The sequence below is a fragment of the Polypterus senegalus genome, chromosome 3 (genome assembly GCF_016835505.1).
Source record: "Polypterus senegalus isolate Bchr_013 chromosome 3, ASM1683550v1, whole genome shotgun sequence".
In the NCBI taxonomy this organism is placed as follows: domain Eukaryota; kingdom Metazoa; phylum Chordata; class Cladistia; order Polypteriformes; family Polypteridae; genus Polypterus; species Polypterus senegalus.
In genome coordinates this window covers 86,838,770-86,858,999 of record NC_053156.1, presented here as the reverse complement: position 1 = coordinate 86,858,999, position 20,230 = coordinate 86,838,770, and the positions used below count along the sequence as shown (strand labels likewise).

The 20,230-nt window shown below is 37.7% G+C and overlaps 1 protein-coding gene across 1 annotated transcript in view; it reads right to left on the bottom strand.

Moving 5' to 3' along the window:
- usta (uronyl 2-sulfotransferase a) overlaps nt 1-20,230 on the bottom strand; it is a 396,647-nt gene that overhangs the window by 89,904 nt on the left and 286,513 nt on the right. The window contains exon 4 of the mRNA XM_039747559.1: nt 10,812-10,891. Coding sequence (XP_039603493.1) covers nt 10,812-10,891 — 80 coding nt within the window. The remainder of the gene's footprint in view (nt 1-10,811; nt 10,892-20,230) is intronic.

Sequence of the window (20,230 nt, the reverse complement as noted above, 5' to 3'; positions counted from 1 at the left end):
TCAGCATTAATAACTAACAAGGCTAGGCATAATGCTAAAATTCCACTACATGCAAATGTGGGGCTTATACCACAAATGTTGCTCTCACAGGTTAAGTGTATGCTTCTCTGATTGCTCAATAATAAAACAACTCAAAATTTAACATTGTGACAAATTTTAATGTCACATTAAATAAAGTGCGCAAGCACAGTGCACAATTAAACTTGAACCTGTCATTAATGTTGATTTCCTGCTACACAATTCAATTACTAAATAAACCTGGGCTGGCGCATAATGAAAATGGACCATTGCTTCTATTTTGCTATTTTATGAGACTTGGGGGTAAAAAAAATTGAGGAATAAAGAATATGCACTATATGTATACATATTATGTAATCATTCACAATGAAAGTCTAAACAAACAAAAAAAAGAAATTACAGCAAGTATTAATGTAGTTCCAAAATATATAAAAGATAATTACTAGGGAACAAAATACTTTTTTTAAATGAATGCCAACCTAATGCAAACTGTAACAATTTTAAACTGATATATTGAAAACTTTAGTCAAAAAGAAGTTACTACAGATTATTCTTGTTTTTGTCAGATATTTTTTTCAGTTCATAACTAACCTAATTTTACAATTAATGAAATCTACATGGCTCTAGGCAAGGCTTCTTAAAACTTATACAATTATTCAACTTAAAATTATATTTCAAGCGCATCTCTCTCGTTTAAAATTTTCCAAAATGTTTCCAGTGCAAGATACAACCTGCGAACATTGCAATCAAGTTCCAGCCTCACTGGGTCACATATTTTGGGTGTGCACCAAATTAACATCATTCTGGACCAAAATCTTCAAATGCCTCTCAGACAGCCTTGATGTCACAATCCCTCCTACAGCTGTGTTTGGTGTTCTTCCAGATGGGCGTAAAGTGGAGAAGGTCAAACAAACTGTGATTGCCTTCACTACACTATTGGCACACAGACTTATCTTGGTCAACTGGAAGAATCCTAACGCACCTCTTTTAAGTCAGAGGGTAGCTGATGTTATATACTATTTGAAATTTGGAAAAAATCTAATTTGCACATTAGAGGACCAGTACAAAACCTTTTCAAAGTCTGGCAGGATCTAATCAATAACATTTTAGAATAAGCAATTAAATTGAGGAAGAGTATTCTCTTCCCTTTTTTATTCTATTTTTATTTATTTATTTGTTTGTTTATTTATTTTTCCTACTATTAAAGTTTTACTGTGTTGGCCAAGCTCTCTTTCTCATTTGTTTCAAACCTAGTTGTGTAAAACTTGACTTGCTTGTATGGAATGTTATTTGATTTTAATAAATCGAATAAAATGTTAAAAAAAAACTTTATAGTTTATATCAGTAAATCCAGCAGCCTTCACATCTGATTGAAGTGGTTTGCATTGTGAAAAGTGACTGTTATTGCCTACATGAAAGTGTTCATACTGTATCTCACATACCTGTTTTTAGGAAAACAAATCTATAATAGATACTATAAAATTAAAAAAGAATATGAAGTGCAATACATAATCTGATATAGTATTCTTAGAAACTCAATACAGTCGGCCAACTTAATACAGAGTCTACTGTTTCTCTTGGGCCAGACTAATGTAACTCTTACTTACAGGCAATGCCGGAGCACATCTTGAGAATGCTTTTTAATTCCAAAAACTATTGTAAGGAATACACATCCAATGAGAAAAAGAAAGACTTTAAAATAGGCAGAAACAGGCTCACCTTGGAATAAAAGATGACTAATAATAATTTCTAAAATGTCTTTGAAGTTTAAAAAAATGGCTTTATCCATCTAACTTGTAATAATTCATAAAAAATAATTATTAGTTTTTTTAATTTTTAATTTCAAACTATTACTATCTATTCACTTACCTATATTTATTTATTTACTAGCAGAATACCTGCGCTTCGCAGCGGAGAAGTAGTGTGTTAAAGAAGTTTTGAAAAAGAAAAGGAAAAATTTTAAAAAATAACGTAATATGATTGGTAATGTAATTGTTTTGTCATTGATATCAGTGTTGCTGTCATATATATATATATATATATATATATATATATATATATATATATATATATATATACACACATGTGTACATATATACAGACACATATACTATGGGGTGCCAAACAGGCAAATACATTGATTTTATGAATATATAAAGTCATCGCTGGAATATATAAAGTGAAAACTTGAATATATAAAGTCATTCCCGAATATATAAAGTCAAAAGTTGAATATATAAAGTCAGCGTCGGAATTTATAAAGTCATTCCTGATTATATAAACTCAACATCGGAGTATATAAACTCACACCTGAATATATAAAGTGAAAGTCAAAATCTATTGATTGAAATGACTCTTAACTGAACTAAGTTAACAAAAACGTATTCAGAAAAATACATTAAAAAAACACTTTTCAGTTAATGTTTTGAAAATGATGCATGTGCCCTACGCAGGATTGGTTCCTGCCGTGCGCCCAGTGTTGGCTGGGATTGGCTCCAGCAGACCCCCGTGACCCTGTGGTCGGATTCAACGGGTTGGGAAATGGATGGATATTCCAGCGCTGACTTTGTATATTCCGACGCTGACTTTATATATTGAAGTTTTGACTTTATATATTGCAGCGCTTACTTTATATATTCCGAAATATTCCAACGCCGTCTTTATATACTCAGGTTATGACTTTATATATTCAAGTTTTGACTTTATATATTCCAGCGCTGGCTTTATATATTCAAGTTTTGACTTTATTTATTCTGACAGTGACTTTATATATACAAGTTTTGACTTTATATAGTTAAATTTTGTTCAGAATTTCATTCAGAATGTTGGAGAGTGACAGCCATCAGGTAAATAACAACCCTAGAGGGAATGCTAGTCCAAGGCAGGACATAAACATATCAGAGTGGTTCAGTTATGTCCCGTTAGAATACCTTGCTTGAGTCAATTGTTTCTGTTTAGTTTTTAAAATATTCAAATTAAAAAAATTAATTTCAGTTAAAAAAAAACAATAGATACCCAGACACATGGATCTTTATTTTATCTTTTATTGCATCTTTATTATAATACACTTGTATCAAATTATACCTGTTGAATTAATTAAAGCAAATTAATTAAAACTATTTTTAGTTAACATTTGTTAAATTAATACAGCTGGTAATTTTCATAGTGTTTTGATCAAAGGGACACAAAACAACAGTTCCACCACCTAAGAAGTAAAACTACAACTTCATGGATAGTGCCACACAATGTCAGCTAACAATCTGTAATCTGATAACAATTAAATGTCAATCCATTCATTTTTGAAGCATCTTGGGGGCTAGGGGCTATCCCTGTAGTACTAGGCACAAGGCAGAAGCCAACCATGGAAGGGCATCACATGCACACAGCCGCCATACTCACTCACACCAGGCCAAAAATCTAACACACTCAGTTCTGCCATTAGGGAGGAAAGCCAGAGTACCTAAAGTAAAACTCACCTAGACACAGAGATCACGGTAAGTACGATAGTGACTAGGCAGTGATTCAGAGCCAGGATATCAGAGCTGTGAGGCAGCCACGCTTACCACTATCTAGCAAAAAGCCTAAATATTAGCAAATTCAAATTAAAATGTGAAAGGAAAAGGGAGATATACACCATGTATGCAAAAGAAAACCATTTTCTTTGGTTAAAGATATTGGAGTTCAGCTATTTTGTTTAGTTAAACACATTTGAGTTCAGACATTTTTATCTGACTGCAGTGAATGCAAACTAAAATTATTGTGAAGACTAAGATTAGCTAAAAAATAGGTTACAGCAAACACACCACTGAATTGCCCATTCTTTGCTTACCATTTCACATTTACATCTACAGTACTTATTTTAGCTTTGCTGTATTTCAGTGTCAGCTTTCCACTTCAAATATTTGTGCTGGACAGATACAGGGTTATTTTATTTGCTATAGTGTGTACTATGGCCAGTATGTGGAATTTTTTAAACAATTTTATGGAACGCTACCACAGAAATCCAAAAACTGCTCAAACGTATGCCAGCCTGAGTCCAGTAAAATAGCCTAAAGGGAACTCACTCAAATGTGTCTCATTGAGCAGCTGTGCATGTAATGCTTATACTGGCTATTCCACTGTGTACCTGGAACTGTACTGACTGTCTGAAATATCAGCGACCAATTTAATTAAAAGCTCATTCCTAACGGAAAAGCTGCTTTAAGTGCTAATTTTACGAAGGAATGAAAAAGAGGAAAAAAGACAGTGAGAATTATGCAAATGAAACTTCTTACTATATCAGAATGCAAAATGTGGAATTGTCAGGGGGAAAATCAAAAAAAACACCCACATAGCTTTCATTTCAACATTTATTTGCATGGCTGCTCTTTATCTGCTATTCTGTTCTACTGAAGTCATCGCTTCCAAGCTGCAGACAAACAAAGGGTATCAATTAATGTATTGTTTTACTACTACCGTACATCAAAACCACAAATATTTAAATGCATTAGCCTGGAAACACTGGATCGAATATACAGTGTCTACACAGTTAGAACGCTTCTTGGCACAGGAAAATATAATTCTGTGACACTAGACACAAACTACAACACACCCAGGTTACAGATTTGTTTTTTATATGGATACTAGTCTTTTTGGTAGCCTTTTTGATGTCAATACATGTGCTGTACCCCACTATACTATATAACAAACAGGTATGACAGCTGAGATCCTCTAATAGTCTTCTCTGCAGTACTTTACTCTTAGCAAACTCTGTTGTTACTACTACCTGATGTCAGTAGGGCTAACATGCAAATTCCTTTAATAGTGGGATCGTTATATAAATGACATTTCATTGTTTCACCTTTGTCTTGTTTTACCTATCCTATAGAATCTGCTACTGCTGGAAAAAAATATTTTTTGTTATCAAATTTTTTATGAAATAAATATTCAAATAAGTACAAACACAGCCATGAAAGCTTCAATAAAAACAGAAACAACCAGCCCTATGTATCAGAAGATAATATTAGTGGAGAGAAGGCACAACTAAACAAAAACCCTCCAAATAGAAATGACAAGTCACAGCTCACATCCAAGCGCAAGTGAGGAACAAGCTGCAGCAGAAGTGTAGCGCACTGTTGTCTCACAGACACATGGTGTGAAAATATAACCCAATCCGTCAGTAAAGAAAAATTACAGCTGGAGTAGAAGCCGACATGTGACTAGGAGAAGAAACCAACAACTCAGAAAGAAATGAAATTACTGCTAACACAAGGAACACTAGGTGCTAAAAGTAGGTTCAGTTTGTTCTCTGCCTGCCAAGGACATGTTTACATGTTGTGCGTCCTGCAGTATGTACAGTTTAGGTTTTCTAGAAGACGACTTCAGACAAGTTCACCAGCCAAAAATGTACATTTAACTTAGAGTTGGTTGGGAAAATATGTGCTTTGAGGACCATGTTAGGAATTGGACAGCTATTAGATTGATTACATTAGATAAGTTGAAGTCAGATTGACTCTATTTGTTTAGACAATTCTGCCATTTCTGTTTTGGCTTCAGTCCCACCAGGCCCCATTGTAGTCAGTGAACGGCCAGCACCAATCCAATCACAGGTTGAGTAGGTAAAAGTGAGACGGGTGTTTAAGAAGTAACAATTTAGTCCTGCAGCACCAAGGTAACCAGTTCAATCCCAGAACAGATTCTCAGCATTCAGCAGCGCATCTGTCGAGGCTGAGAATGAAGTGCTCATAATTGGCGACTCCATAGTACAGAATATTAGAATTCCAAACTATGTTAATCCAGCAGCTACAATTAATTGTTTCTGGGGGTGAAAATGAACCTTCTGGTTGACAATGATTTATGTACCTTATTGTTGTGTTTCAGCACAAATCAGATCACTTTTCAGCAATGTGAGGTTTTATCTTTAGGCAACAAAGCTAAAAGAAAATGTCAGAAGTCGATTGTCTCTGACCCCTTACCTAGATTATATAGAGGACAGAGGAAATATAACACCAGTGCAGAAATATCTTTGAAGTTTAAAATTCTGCTTATTAAACACTCAATCTCTTGGAAATAAAGCTGCTTTGGTAAACTATATTTTATTAAGTACAAAATCTCATTTGTGCCTTCTTACTGAAACTTGCCTTAGAAAATCTGACAGTATTCCCTTAGCTGAGGATCACCAAACAGTTACACACTTCTTCATAAATCTAGATATACTGGTCGAGAAGGTGGCTTTTGAATAATTCTGTGTGATGAACTACAAACTGTTTATACAAATGAATGTTAATTGTATTAGATATTAAAACAGATTCTAGCACATCTGCAGTACTAGTCTACACACCAACAGGGCCATATTTATCATTCATGACTGAATTTGGCACCTTAGCCAAAAATGATCATCATGTAGTGTTGATGGGGGATTTTAGTATACACATTGATGTGGAAACTGACACTTTTAGCAAATATTTTACTTGCTTGCTAAACTCAGTAGGATTCTGCCTGATTGTCAATGGCCCGGCTCACAGTCATAACCTTAAATTAGAGCTAATGATTACTTACAGGGTTGAGATTCAAAATTTAAATATTAAGCTATGAGATGATATTATTTCTGATCTCTACTTAGTTAAGTTTGATTTGGCTTTGCCCTTACCCATATACTCACAGATTAAAACAAGGGCAGTAGGATATCAAGATTGTCACTTTATGTCAACATTTGTACTTATTTGAATTTGAAAGGGGCACTACTGTAGATACGCTAGCTCAAATTAAAACAAAAGTGATTAAACCACATAGAAACTCACCCTGGTTTAATGAGAATACTCAAGCTCTGAAATTAGAGTGTCAACAACTGAAGCATAGATGGACAGCAACAAAGCTGCAGGCTTTCCAAACTACATGGACAGAGAGTATTAAAAAGTATAAAAAAGCTTTCTGTATAGCGCACTACTATTCTAAAATAATAAATAACAACAGTAATAATTCTCCTCAACTGCTTAGAACAGTGGCTAATCCAACAAAAGGGAATTCTGAACTACAAGGCAAAACATTAGCAGTACAGACTTTATGAACTTCTTTAAAGAGAAAATCGACAATATGTGTCACATTGCAAACCTTGTCTCGTCTTCCTCAAAGCCCTTTAGTAATATCAAATTCTAAAATGAAACTTACTGAGTGTTCTTAGATCCAGTCCCAATTAAGCTAATAAAAAATGTCAATAGATGTTCTGACAGAACCTATTCTTAGCATTATCAATAGTTCATTACTGAATGGTGCAGCGCCTAACAGTGTCAGTTATCAGACCATTACTTAAAAAGTCAGACCTAGACTCACATACACTTATAGCCATTTCAAATTTTACTTTTCTCAGTAAAATACTTGAAAAAAGTTGCCACACAGCTCCAGTCTCAGTTACACATCACAATTTATTTGAAAAATTCCAGTCTGGCTTCCATACTTGTCATAGTTCGACCCTCTGCAGTTCGCATACCAGGAGAAGGTGGGAGCGGAGGATGCTATCATCTATATGCTGCACCGATCCCTTTCCCACTTGGACAGAGGCAGTGGTGCTGTAAGAATGATGTTTTTAGACTTTTCTAGCGCCTTCAACACCATCCAACCTCTGCTCCTTAGGGACAAGCTGACAGAGATGGGAGTAGATTCACACCTGGTGGCATGGATCGTGGACTATCTTACAGACAGACCTCAGTATGTGCATCTCGGGAACTGCAGGTCTGACATTGTGGTCAGATACACAGGAGCGCCGGGGGACTGTACTTTCTCTGGTCCGGTTAAGCCTATATACATCAGACTTCAATACAACTCGGAGTCCTGCCACGTGTAAAAGTTCACTGATGACACTGCTATTGTGGGCTGTATCAGGAGTGGGCAGGACGAGTAGTATAGGAACCTAATCAAGGACTTTGTTAAATGGTGCGACTCAAACCACTTACACCTGAACACCAGCAAAACCAAGGAAACTGGTGGTGGATTTTAGAAGGACCAGGCCCATCATGGACCCCGTGATCATCAGAGGTGACTGTGCAGAGGGTGCAGACCTATAAATACCTGGGAGTGCAGATGGATGATAAATTGGACTGGACTGCCAATACTGATGCTCTGTGTAAGAAAGGACAGAGCCAACTATTCCTTAGAAGGCTGGCGTCCTTCAACATCTGCAATAAGATGCTGCAGATGTTCTATCAGACGATTGTGGCGAGTGCCCTCTTCTACGCAGTGGTTTGCTAGGTAGGCAGCATAAAGAAGAGGGACGCCTCACACCTGGACAAACTGGTGAGGAAGGCAGGCTCTATTGTAGGCACGGAGCTGGACAGCTTGACATCCGTGGCAGAGTGATGGGCGCTGAGCAGGCTCCTGTCAATCATGGAGAATCCACTAAATCCAATGAACAGGATCATCTCCAAACAGAGGAGCAGCTTCAGCGAGAGACTGCTGTCACTGTCCTGCTCCACTGACAGACTGAGGAGATCATTCCTCACCCACACTACGCGACTCTTCAGTTCCACCCGGAGGGGTAAACGACAATGTTATTGTCTGTTTTTACCTGCATTTTTATCACTCTTATTTTAATACAGTATTGTTTATTTTTATCAGTATGTTGCTGCTGGTGTATGTGAATTTCCCCTTGGGATTAATAAAGTATCTATCTATCTATCTACTTCAGACACGGCATTAACCCATTTTGTAAATGACATTCTGATATAAGCATACAGTAATTACGTTATATATTTTAATATTTTAATATTTAAGCACAGTATTTTACTGAACAGGCTGGAAAAATTACATTAGGCTCACAGACATTGTCCAGTATGTATAGATATATACTCCATCATTATACTCAGAGGTTAAATATGGTATCTCACTGGGACCTTTAATGTTTTTATAGTGTATGTTTCCAATGGGAACTATCAGTAGAAAGCATACTATACATTTCTTTTAAACCAAATGGCATTTCTCTGATGTTATCATTAATTAGTTGTATCAGTAAGTTAAGGAGTGGATGGATGAGAACTACTTTTTGCCTGTCAAGTTGTTTTACCTGCCTAAAGTAAAGTATTGTACTTGTCTCTGAATGGTGTTTATTTGTGGGGTGATGTTGACCAAAACAACATCATGTCACTTTTAACTCAGATGGAATCACCATTAGTTTTATTAAATCAGCATGCAACTTGCGTTATCTTTGACACTAATATATCACTTAAAACACACATTACCAAACTCTACCAACATCTAAAACATGTTTTTCCATCTTAAAAATGTTGGAAAATTAAAACATTTTCTAAAGATGCAGTATACTAATAAATTAACTCATACATTTATTGCTAATATGATTTACTAATGCAATGGATTATTCGCTGGCCGTTCAAATTGTTCTTTATGTAGATTTCAGTCAGCTGAAAATACACATACGGTAACTTTGAAGTCCTAACACTGATCCTCCTTTTAACATATAAAGCCTTAAATGGCAAGGACCTGCTTACTTATCTGAACTTGCAGTATTATTACTTACAAACCAGAGCACACAGTAAGGTCTCAAGATGCCTGCCTAAATCAGATCCCAAAAATTAATAAAATAACAGTATGAGGTCAAGGCTTTAGTCACAGGGGTTGGAAGATGTGGAATGATCTGCTTGCTAATATAACATATGCCCCTTCAGCATCAGCTTTTAAAACAGGGCTGAAGAATTAATGCTGAAGACTACCCAAGGATTCTCTGAAGAGACACAGTATCAAAGGAGTCCAGTGTTTGTCTCAGGTCACTGGATAGCGTCCATGTCTCGCAACCTCATAGCAAAACAGGAAGCATCCGGACTCTAAAGACTTGGACCTTCGTTCTTTTGCATAGATATCGGGAGTGCCACACACCTCTTTCCAGTGACCCCATGCTCTCCCAATCCGTCTACTGAATGAATGTCACTGCTGAGGTAAGTAAACCTCTTGACAAGGTCGACACTCTCTCTGCAGACACACATACTGCTGACGTCTGTGCCGAAGAGGTCATTAAAGGACCAATAAAGGTCCCTTAAGTTGCACACATAAATTTAGCTAAATAAGACATTGAATTTAGACCCTTTGGATTTGACTGAATACTGTTTTCTTTACCTGGCACCTCTCTGTTTGTGGGGTAACCCATCCAACCTGCTTATACCAGTCAGCAACAGGACCACAGCTCGATCCAGTAGTCTCCAGTTAACGAAAAAAAAAACCTATATTTAACTGGATGCTTTTCACCCATCCACTGTCTATATTTGCAGGTTAATTCGAAAAAGCATAATCCCATCTTCTTCTGTAAGGCTGACTGCTGTGTAAAGTGCTCTATGATGGTACTTATCCCAAAAGGTCTTTCCAAATACAGAATAAATTAAAGCTGCTTTAAGGTGAATATATCAATATGACTAGAAAACCAGAAGTATTTCCTTTAGAATAATCCAACATTTTCCTGCTTACATTTCAACACATTCTGCAATAATTAATAATCACATACATCTGTATAATTCTACTTATAACTTTATTTTAGTTACAAAGCTCCTGAAATATATTGCAGTGTTTACATATTTTTTTTAAATAGTACACTCTACACTGCTGTCATATATGATTCATTTTATATGTTAACTTTTAATCCTTAACTATACAGATTAGTGAAACTCAAGTACTGCTTGAGAGCTGCCACTTATAGCACCAAAAAGCTAAAGAAAAAATATATTACTGTAAACATATGACCAAGTTGTACAAACAGTCAATAAAATGATTAACCATTAGCAAGTCCACTGTGTCAGAAAAATCTATTTATTCTTTACCTTGAGAAGTTTAGGAAGTGCACATGCCGTGTATATAGGAAAGGTTTGGGAATGTCACTTATATTTTTCATCAGGTCTACCTGAAAAATAAGAAAATGATCATTAAGAGGTAAACGGCCAAACATAAAAACTAAAAACTGTATTAATACTGAATTGCTATCACATTACCTCATCCTATTGTTTGAGAGACTATACATGAATGGAATTTGGACCTCAGGACATACTGTACATTCATAAAGGCTGATCCTCAGATGCAAGATGTTCACTTAGGCTTGTCACACTCATGAAAATTTTGTTAAAGATTAACTATCATGAAAATATTTGTAATTAATTATTTGTCTTGTTTTTTGATTCCACACCATAACAAGTACAATTCTAGTGATGTTATCCTCAAAACCCCTGACTTCTACTTTCTTGGTATCTCCACTTCATGCAGTACTTTGGCTATTGCATACAGCTCTGTGTATCCATTCTGGGCACCGCTTCACACAGGCTGCTCTTCACTTTAATCTCCTCCACCAATAAATGTCACATAGTCAGAGCACCACAGCAACAAACAAAATCTCAAAACATTCCAGAATCTGATTTCGGCATCCCAAAAGTGAAAGCAGCAAATGCTAGTAACATTACTACCGAGTGTGTTTTAAGGTCTGTGAACACTGCCCGCGTACTGTACGTTGAGGGATTCAACTGAGGTCATGGTTTTGTTTAATATGGACCAGGCACCATCTTAGCGGGCTGAAGTTTCAAACTTTTCTTACAGCTGGTAAGACAAACAGTTTTGTAGCTCATTGATACAGCAGATAAGGTGCATGACTATAATACAGTATAGTGAAAGGTATAGCTGGTAGATGTTTAAACTTTAAGAAGTATGATTTGAAATGTGCAGCATGTGTTCTCAGGTTTGCAGGATGCCTTTCTCTTCCTTCTCCCTCCGAATGCACTTGTCTCCCAATTCACGTCCCCATCCTTGAGGAACTAGTAAATCTCGGGTGTAAATTGGCCTGTGAGATCTGAATGTAAATTAATGAATTCAAACAATTATGTAAAATGATCATGGTCAGATAAAATAATTGCCATTATGTAATAATTATGACAGCCCTATTCTCACTGCTACTTTCAGTCCAGGTGTCAAAAGCAGTTGGTTCGTATGAGAATGTTTTTAGTACTCTCCTAAGAAACACTGAATAACTGAAAAAGTCACACTTACGATAGCTTACATTCTTTCACAATAAGGAAGGTCATTTAATTATTTCACAAATATACTGAATGATGCCAATTAATGATAGTGTACACGCATTTACATTGGTGGCCTTGTGAGCGAAAGACTACAGTCACATGATAAGAACTGAAGAGATGTTATAGGCATATTCAGTGTTAATCAGATTGAAGTTTAGTAAGTTTAGTATGGATGTTTTAGCACAGGCAGAGTTTTAATACAGAGCTGTCATTCCTTCCCATGGTCTGCATGGAGGTTGCACATTATCCCCGTGTACTGTATTTATGGACTGACTGGTATCACTCACCAGAGGCAGACCTTGTTGAGAGGTACACATTAGGTGTATGAGGGCTAGGGAGAACAAAAAAAAAAAAAAACTCCAAAAGGCTGGAGAAAAAATAAAACCTGCAGGGGTTCCAAGCCATGAGACCGCCCAGCCTCCTCTCGGCATTCTAGCTAACATAAATGATCAGTCCATATTGTATTGAGGGTTGTCATGGAAAAACCTGATGATGACGGTCACATGGACTTCTGCCCTGTAATCCATCAATGTAGGGACATCACAGTGCTTTGATTAGGTGCTGGTGGCGCAGATCACCACCCCAGAAAACCGGGAAAAGAACAGAAGAGAGAGTAGGGGTTAGTGCGGATTTTGGAGCCACCATTAACAGTAATGATAATTAATTGAATATACAGAGCATTAGAATTATACTAAAATGAAGTTATGAGAAGGCCATGTTAAAGCATTGTGTTTTCAGCAGTTTTTTAAAGTGCTCAACCATATTAGCCTGGCAAATTTCTATCGGTAAGCTTTTCATGAATTTAGGTGCATAACAGCAGAAGGTCGCCTCACCACTTCTTTTAAGTTTAGCTCTTGGAATTCTAAGGAGACACTCATTTGAAGATCTAAGGTTACGATTTGGAATATAAAGCGTCAGACATTCTGATATATAAGATGAAGCGAGATTATTTAAGGCTTTGTAAACCATAAGCAGTATTTTAAAGTCAATTCTGAATGGCACAGGTAACCAGTGTAGTGACATCAGAACTGGTGAGATGTGCTTGGATTTTCTTTTCCTAGTTAGGATTCTAGCAGCTGCATTGTGCACTTGTTGCAAACAATTTATGTCTTTTTTGGGTAGTCCTGAGAGGAGTGCATTAATCAATTTAGTATTGCCTAATATTATTGTTATATTTTTATTTTTTTATAAACTTTTCTTTCTTGATCTTGTAAAGCACTTTGAGCTGCATCATTTGTATGAAAATGTGCTATATAAATAAACGTTTTTGTTGTTGTACCAGTTATACAGTAGTGTTGTCTGCTAATCGGGTATATCAGAAGTACTGTGTAACTAAGTGCTTTTTGGTATACAATATTTGTAGTTGGGTTTTTTTTTTTTTTGCCACCAAGGGATAATATTATTGGCATTCGGTGTGGTGTAGTGGTTAAGACTTTAGACCTAGTACTTCAAATCTTGAGGCTGTGGGCTCATATCCTGCTGCTGACACTTTGGGACTATGAGCAAGTCACTTCATCTGCCTATGCTTTAGATTGGAAAATCTAAAGAAATTTAATCAATTGCATCTCAAATGTTGTAAGTTGCTTTGGATAATGGCATCAGTTAAATAATATTACATTGCTTACTCTTGAACAAGTTATACACAATTGTCTATGAATATAACACTCCTGCCATAGATCAATTCCTGTTTTTACCTGCTTTCCCTAGTGACTTAGCTTTTGTTGATGGTCATTGCAAAATACAATTTTACAGGTAAGTGCATTCTTTTGAATCAAAACAGGTAATCAGCTATATTCCCTCTAAGCAGAATGTGTGAACACCTATTTTCTGGGTTCCGCACAGCACCTTTGAACTGCCATACAGCTGTTGTTGCACCTTTCCCTTGTCGCAGTAGGGGGCACTAGTGCTCCCTTGAACCCTCGGGTACCACGCCAAACACCAGGTAAAAGTCCAATAATTATTATTTATTATCTGGGAGCTCCCTCAGTCCTTTTATATTCCCCGACCCAGAAGTGTTCCCAATCCAACAGTCCACAAGTCCTTATTCTTTCCGGTTCAGGGTAAACCATGCTTTTCCTCACCCTGGAAGCCCGTCGCTCTTCCTGTGATGAACTTCTGGGTCATAGTGCGCAAAAGAGTCCGCTGGCCTCCTGACAGCGACTCCCAGTGGCCCCCAAGGTATCCAGCAGGGTTGTGCATAAAAACTACATAGTCCATGAGGCCATGCTGGAATTCGGGGCCCATACATGTTCTCGGGAGAGCTCCTCCTGGTGGCCTGGGGGTGAGGGCCGGAATATGAAACCGGCCATCCATTACACCCTCTTTGGTAATGCACCTTAGGCCTTTGGGGACCCCAAAAATCCATTCCTCATTCTTTTGAGAGTGCTTTGACATGTGATGGTAGTCCAGGCCATCACTTGTCATTTGTGTAAGAATGCATTACAGTGTTTAGTATTTCAAGCCAGTAGGTCAATGGAGTGAAAAGGATGACCAAGATGAGAGCTAGTACACATCTAAGATTAGTCAACAGCAAAAATTGCACTTGCTAACCATTGAGCTTTGCATGGTCTTTGAGCATCACCAAAGCATTTTTCCATTTCACAATGCTGTGAAGTCTATTTTTTCTCATCCAGAACAATGCCTGATTTTCAGTTATACGTCCACCCTATTGGTCAGCAGTGTTGTCTGTGTGACCTGTCAATAACTTCTACTGCATCCTTGTTTGCATAAAGCATGCTCACAGCACTCCACAATGAATGCATGTTAGAATAATATTAATAAATATTGACAAATAAAAACAAGTGCCAGCTAATTTTCTCAAATGCCACCAAATTACAATTAAATCTGCAAAGGTATTTTTGAGATTTTGAAATATGTGGTTTGTTGGGGAGTTTAACACCTAAATATTTATATATCAGAATGTCCTTTCTTGGTGCATAGCTTTTTAATATAATGAAAAATTGTGCTTTTTTGATGAATGAGTGAGTCAACTTTGCATTTTACAGTATATAGTCAATCTCCATAAACTTTAAAATGACTGACACATTTCTGGATTTCTTTTTTATGAGATTCTATAATTAACATAACAATACTACTGTCAGTTAATGACAGATCCTTTATATGTGTCTTTTCTTTTTTTAAAATCAGCATCATAGCTGTGCACAATTACTGTACAAAAACCGTAATATGATTATATCCCATGCTCCTATACTTGTTTCTCCAGATACTGCCAAAAGAAAGACAAAAAGCAAACCAAACTACTTCTTTTACGTTGTGTCTGTTTTACATAGTTGTGAAACACATCTGCTTTGAAGACATCACAGCTATTCCTTTCAATACTGAATTATATAACATACCTCTGTGTCTTGGAAACATTCTGAATATATTTCACTTAACTGCATTCATTCATTCAAATGCATTTTACTACTTGACATGGATTTTTACACACCGAGACTTACCTATTCAAGTAGTCAGCTTGTGCTAATCGCTGGAGACTTTAACCATGTGATGCTGGACAAAACATTACCTGCCTTCTCCCAGTATGTGGACTGTAACACCCGGGGAAATAGGACTATTGACCTACTGTATGCAAACGTTAAAGACGCATACAGCGCCACCTCGCTGCCTGTGCTTGGGAAAGCAGATCATAACCTGGTTCGACTTAAGCCTCACTACAAACCAAGAGTGAAGGCGCTACCTACAACCACTCGCTCATTCAGGAAGTGGTCCCCTGAGGCAGAGCAGGCTCTGAGAGACTGCTTTGGAACTACAGACTGGGATATATTGCTGGGGTCACATAGTGAGAACATTGAAGAGGCTGTTGAATGCACAACTGATTACATCAACTTCTGTATGGACATTGTAGTTCCAGTAAAAACAGTACGCTGCTATGCTAACAACAAGCCATGGATTACAAGTGACATCAAGGGCCTTTTGAACCAGAAGAAAAGGGCTTTTAAAGGCTGTGATCAGCATGAGCTCAAGTGCGTGCAGAAGGAACTCCGAGTCCAGCTCAAGGCGGCAAAGGAAGTTGCAGAATAACAGCATGAAGGAAGTGTGGGATGGGATGAAGATCATCACTGGCTGCAGCTTGAAGCGGGGTGCCACCATTGAGAGAAACGTGGAGAGAGCAAACCAAATGAACAACTTCTTCAACAGGTTTGACCACCTAACCCACTCTCACCTCGGAGTACTGCATCCTCCAACCATCCTTCTGCTGATCCCAGCATAGGTGAGACATCCCCACCCACAATTACAGCAGCGCAGGTGAGCAGAGAGCTGAGGAGACTTTGTGGGTCCAGATGGAGTATCACCACGACTGCTGAAGGCCTGTGCGTTGGAACTGGGGAGTCCTCTACAGCACATCTTCAACCTGAGCCTGGAACAGGGGAGAGTCCCGAGGCTTTGGAAAACATGTTGTATCACCCCAGTCACAAAGGTATCATGTCCTAGTGAGCTGAATGACTTCCAGGCTGTTATTCTGACGTCACATTTGATGAAGACTATGGAGCGGCTGCTGCTTCACCACCTGAGGCCACAGGTCCGCCACGCCCTTGACCCTCTGCAGTTCGCATACCAGGAGAAGGTGGGAGCGGAGGATGCCATCATCTACAGGTATATGCTACACCGATCCCTCTTCCACCTGGGCAGAGGCAATGGTGCTGTAAGAATTATGTTTCTGGAATTCTCTAGTGCCTTCAACACCATCCAAACTCTGCTCCTTAGGGATAAGTTGACAGAGATGAGAGTAGATTCACACCTGGTGGCATGGATTGTGGACTATCTTACAGACAGACCTCAGTATGTGCTTTTCGGGAACTGCAGGTCTGACATTGTGGTCAGCAACACAGGAGCACCGCAAGGGACTGTACTTTCTCCAGTACTGTTCAGCCTATATACTTCAGACTTCCAATACGACTCGGAGTCCTGCCACGTGCAAAAGTACGCTGATAACACTGCTATCGTGAGCTGTATCAGGAGTGGACAGGAGGAGGAGTATAGGAACCTAATCAAGTACTTTGTTAAATGGTGTGACTCAAACCACTTACACCTAAACACCAGCAAGACCAAGGAGCTGGTGGTGGATTTTAGGAGGCCCAGGCCCCTCATGGACCCCGTGATCATCAGAGGTGACTGTGCAGAGGGTGCAGACATATAAATACCTGGGAGTGCAGCTGGATGATAAATTGGACTGGACTGCCAATTCTGATGCTCTGTGTAAGAAAGGTCAGAGCCGACTATACTTCCTTAGAAGGCTGGCATCCTTCAACATCTGTAATAAGATGCTGCAGATGTTCTACCAGACGGTTGTGGCGAGTGCCCTCTTCTACGTGGTGGTGTGCTGGGGAGGCAGCATAAAGAAGGACGTCTCAAGCCTGGACAAACTGGTGAGGAAGTCAGGCTCTATTGTAGGAATGAAGCTGGACAGTTTAACATCTGTGGCAGAGTGACGGGCGCTAAGCAAACTCCTGTCAATTATGAATAATCCACTGCATCCACTGAACAGTGTCATCTCCAGGCAGAGGAGTAGCTTCAGGAACAGACTGTGTCACTGTCCTGCTCCACTGACAGACCGAGGACATCATTCCTCCCCCATACTATGCAACTCTTCAATTCCACACAGGGGAGTAAATGCTAGCATTACTCAAAGTTATTGTCTCTTTTTACCTGCATTTTTATTACTCTTTAATATTGTTTTTTGTATCAGTATACTGCTGCTGGATTATGTGAATTTCTCCTTGGGATTAATAAAGTATCTATCTATTCCTGCTGGCACCAGATTTACTGTTTTCTGCTCAATCTTACAATGACAAAACGGAGAAGAAAAAATTACTAGATTACACCTATTCACTAAAAACAGCTTGAAATGAAAGGGCCATAAAAGACACCAACGTCTACTACACTACTTACAATGAAACCTGTAGTATGGTGACAATGGTGCAGTTGACAAGATATAAAAGACAAGAAACAGAAAATGCTACAGGCACTTTTGTATTGTGTTATGTGGAGTATTGTAGGTCAGCCATGACTATATATGGACAAGAGGTTAGTCACATTTGTACAACTTATGGGCCACAAAAGAAGATAAAAAGTTTGATTTAGTTTGGTACATGATTTTATTGCAGCACTGATGAACTACACACATGCATATGCATCAATATAAGGTTTTAAGGAATGACATAACTAACAGTTAAATAAATAATGAAAATAAATAAACAGGAAAACATAATAAAAACAAAAATGTACCCACACCACTCAGCTGCAGTCTTATCCCATTCAGTTTTATCTTCATCCAAATTTCTGTTTTATCTGTGCAACTCATCACAGAATTGTTCCAGGAAAAACTTTAGCCAATTGCCTACAATCAGGCAGGCCTGTGTGGAAACTATTTCTGGGGTATGAATTGCCAAAGCTACTAGCAGATGTACATTTTTGTAGTTTAATTGATTTTGATTGATTTAATTTGGGTTTTCATTTACGCAAGCTGATATATTCCACCTAGTTTTTGTAATTTTGTAAATGGAACTACAAATTTATAACACTGATCATGCCTGATGTGCATGTTATTAACATATAAGCATACCTAAATTTCCCTAGTTGACTAATAAAAAAAAAATTAACAATTGCCTTTTTTCTTTCTAAAGTGGCTGAATTCGATTTTGTTCTCTCTATTGGGAAACAAAGTTCAGAATATTAGATGACAGGATTTAAAAGATCAGAGGCAGAGTTCTCATATGCTGGTAAAAACAGAAAAAGTAACTCTATGAAGACATTACAATTTCTATTTCTAGCATTCATAAAGTTTCTGAATACCCTCATGAATGATTAAACGTTTAAGACAGTGTCTGCAGAGATGGTCGACAGTGTGTAGTGTTTATTTTGTTCCTTCGTTTTTGTGAATGACATAAAAATGCATTTGAAAACATAAGGAAAAACTCCAATTATAAATATAGGTGCTGTTATATGAAACAAATTTGTTCCTGATGAATATTTTAAGATTAGGGTTAGTATAGTAAGCTAAAAAGTTTCCTTATGTTTTATTTCTGTCCATGTCACACAAAAGGTTCACACTCAAATGGACATTTCTAAATATGATTGCTGTTTTGCTGTGCATTTATGATAAAGTTATTCTTAAAGGTAATGAAGTTTCTAAAACAATCTAAAAACATTAATTGTGTCAGGTATAGTACTGATCTGCGAATTTCGCCAAAGCATTATTTGCAGCGAATGTTCTGCTTTCATGTTCACCCTTGTTTGTCAAATTATTTACTGATAATTCAGCTGGTTTAGGAGAACTGTAATAGCCAACACTGAATGGGGCTGCCCCTCTGGGGTATATAATGCTGATCATTTGCATTACAGACTGGTTACAAGGCTTGTGCATCTCTCACCATGTTCTTTCTTCTTTGATCTCACGGATGCATGGTCACACAATGGTTTGCACCATGAAGAGCACACAATCGCACTCACAGTTAGTACTACTAGTCTACTGGCTGACACACTGCAGATTTGAACACTGGGAGAATCTCAGGGTCAGCAGAGAAAACTCATACAAATATAAACAGAACATGCAGACCTCATGGAAATCAAAGGTGCTACGACAGCTGGTGAACATGATACACCACTTTGAATTTTCTGCCTTTAACTCTTTAGGGCTATTTTTTTTTTCCTTTTCATCCAGGGCTAAATATATTTCCAAAAAACTAAGTTTTCTGAAAAGCACAAAAAGCAATAGTTTCTCACAGAAATCAACATAAGCGACCTACATATTTGACCAAGATTTTAGCATTTCTGCTTTGTTTTGATGAAATATAGGTTTGTTCTTTCTGCTTTGATCTCAGAGAGGCACCTTGGTGCAGTTGGCACTGCTGCTCTACAGCTCAGGTCCCCTTTTCCACAACAGTCAGTCCCGTGTAGTTGACAGACATTTACCTAGTCCTTAGGGATGCTAAGATTATTGTACATTATAATTCAATCAAATCTAGTTCAGTTAGTCTGTCCTCATTGACCTCAATGCATTTCTCGGAGTTCGGCAATATTTGCAAACAGTTCCGTGGTTTCTGCGCTCATAACTAGTCAGGTATTTTTACAAAAGAAGATATATGTGAATTTATTTAAGGCATAATTTTGAAACCAACTGGGCAAATTCCACTACTACAACACCTTGAATCAAATAAACC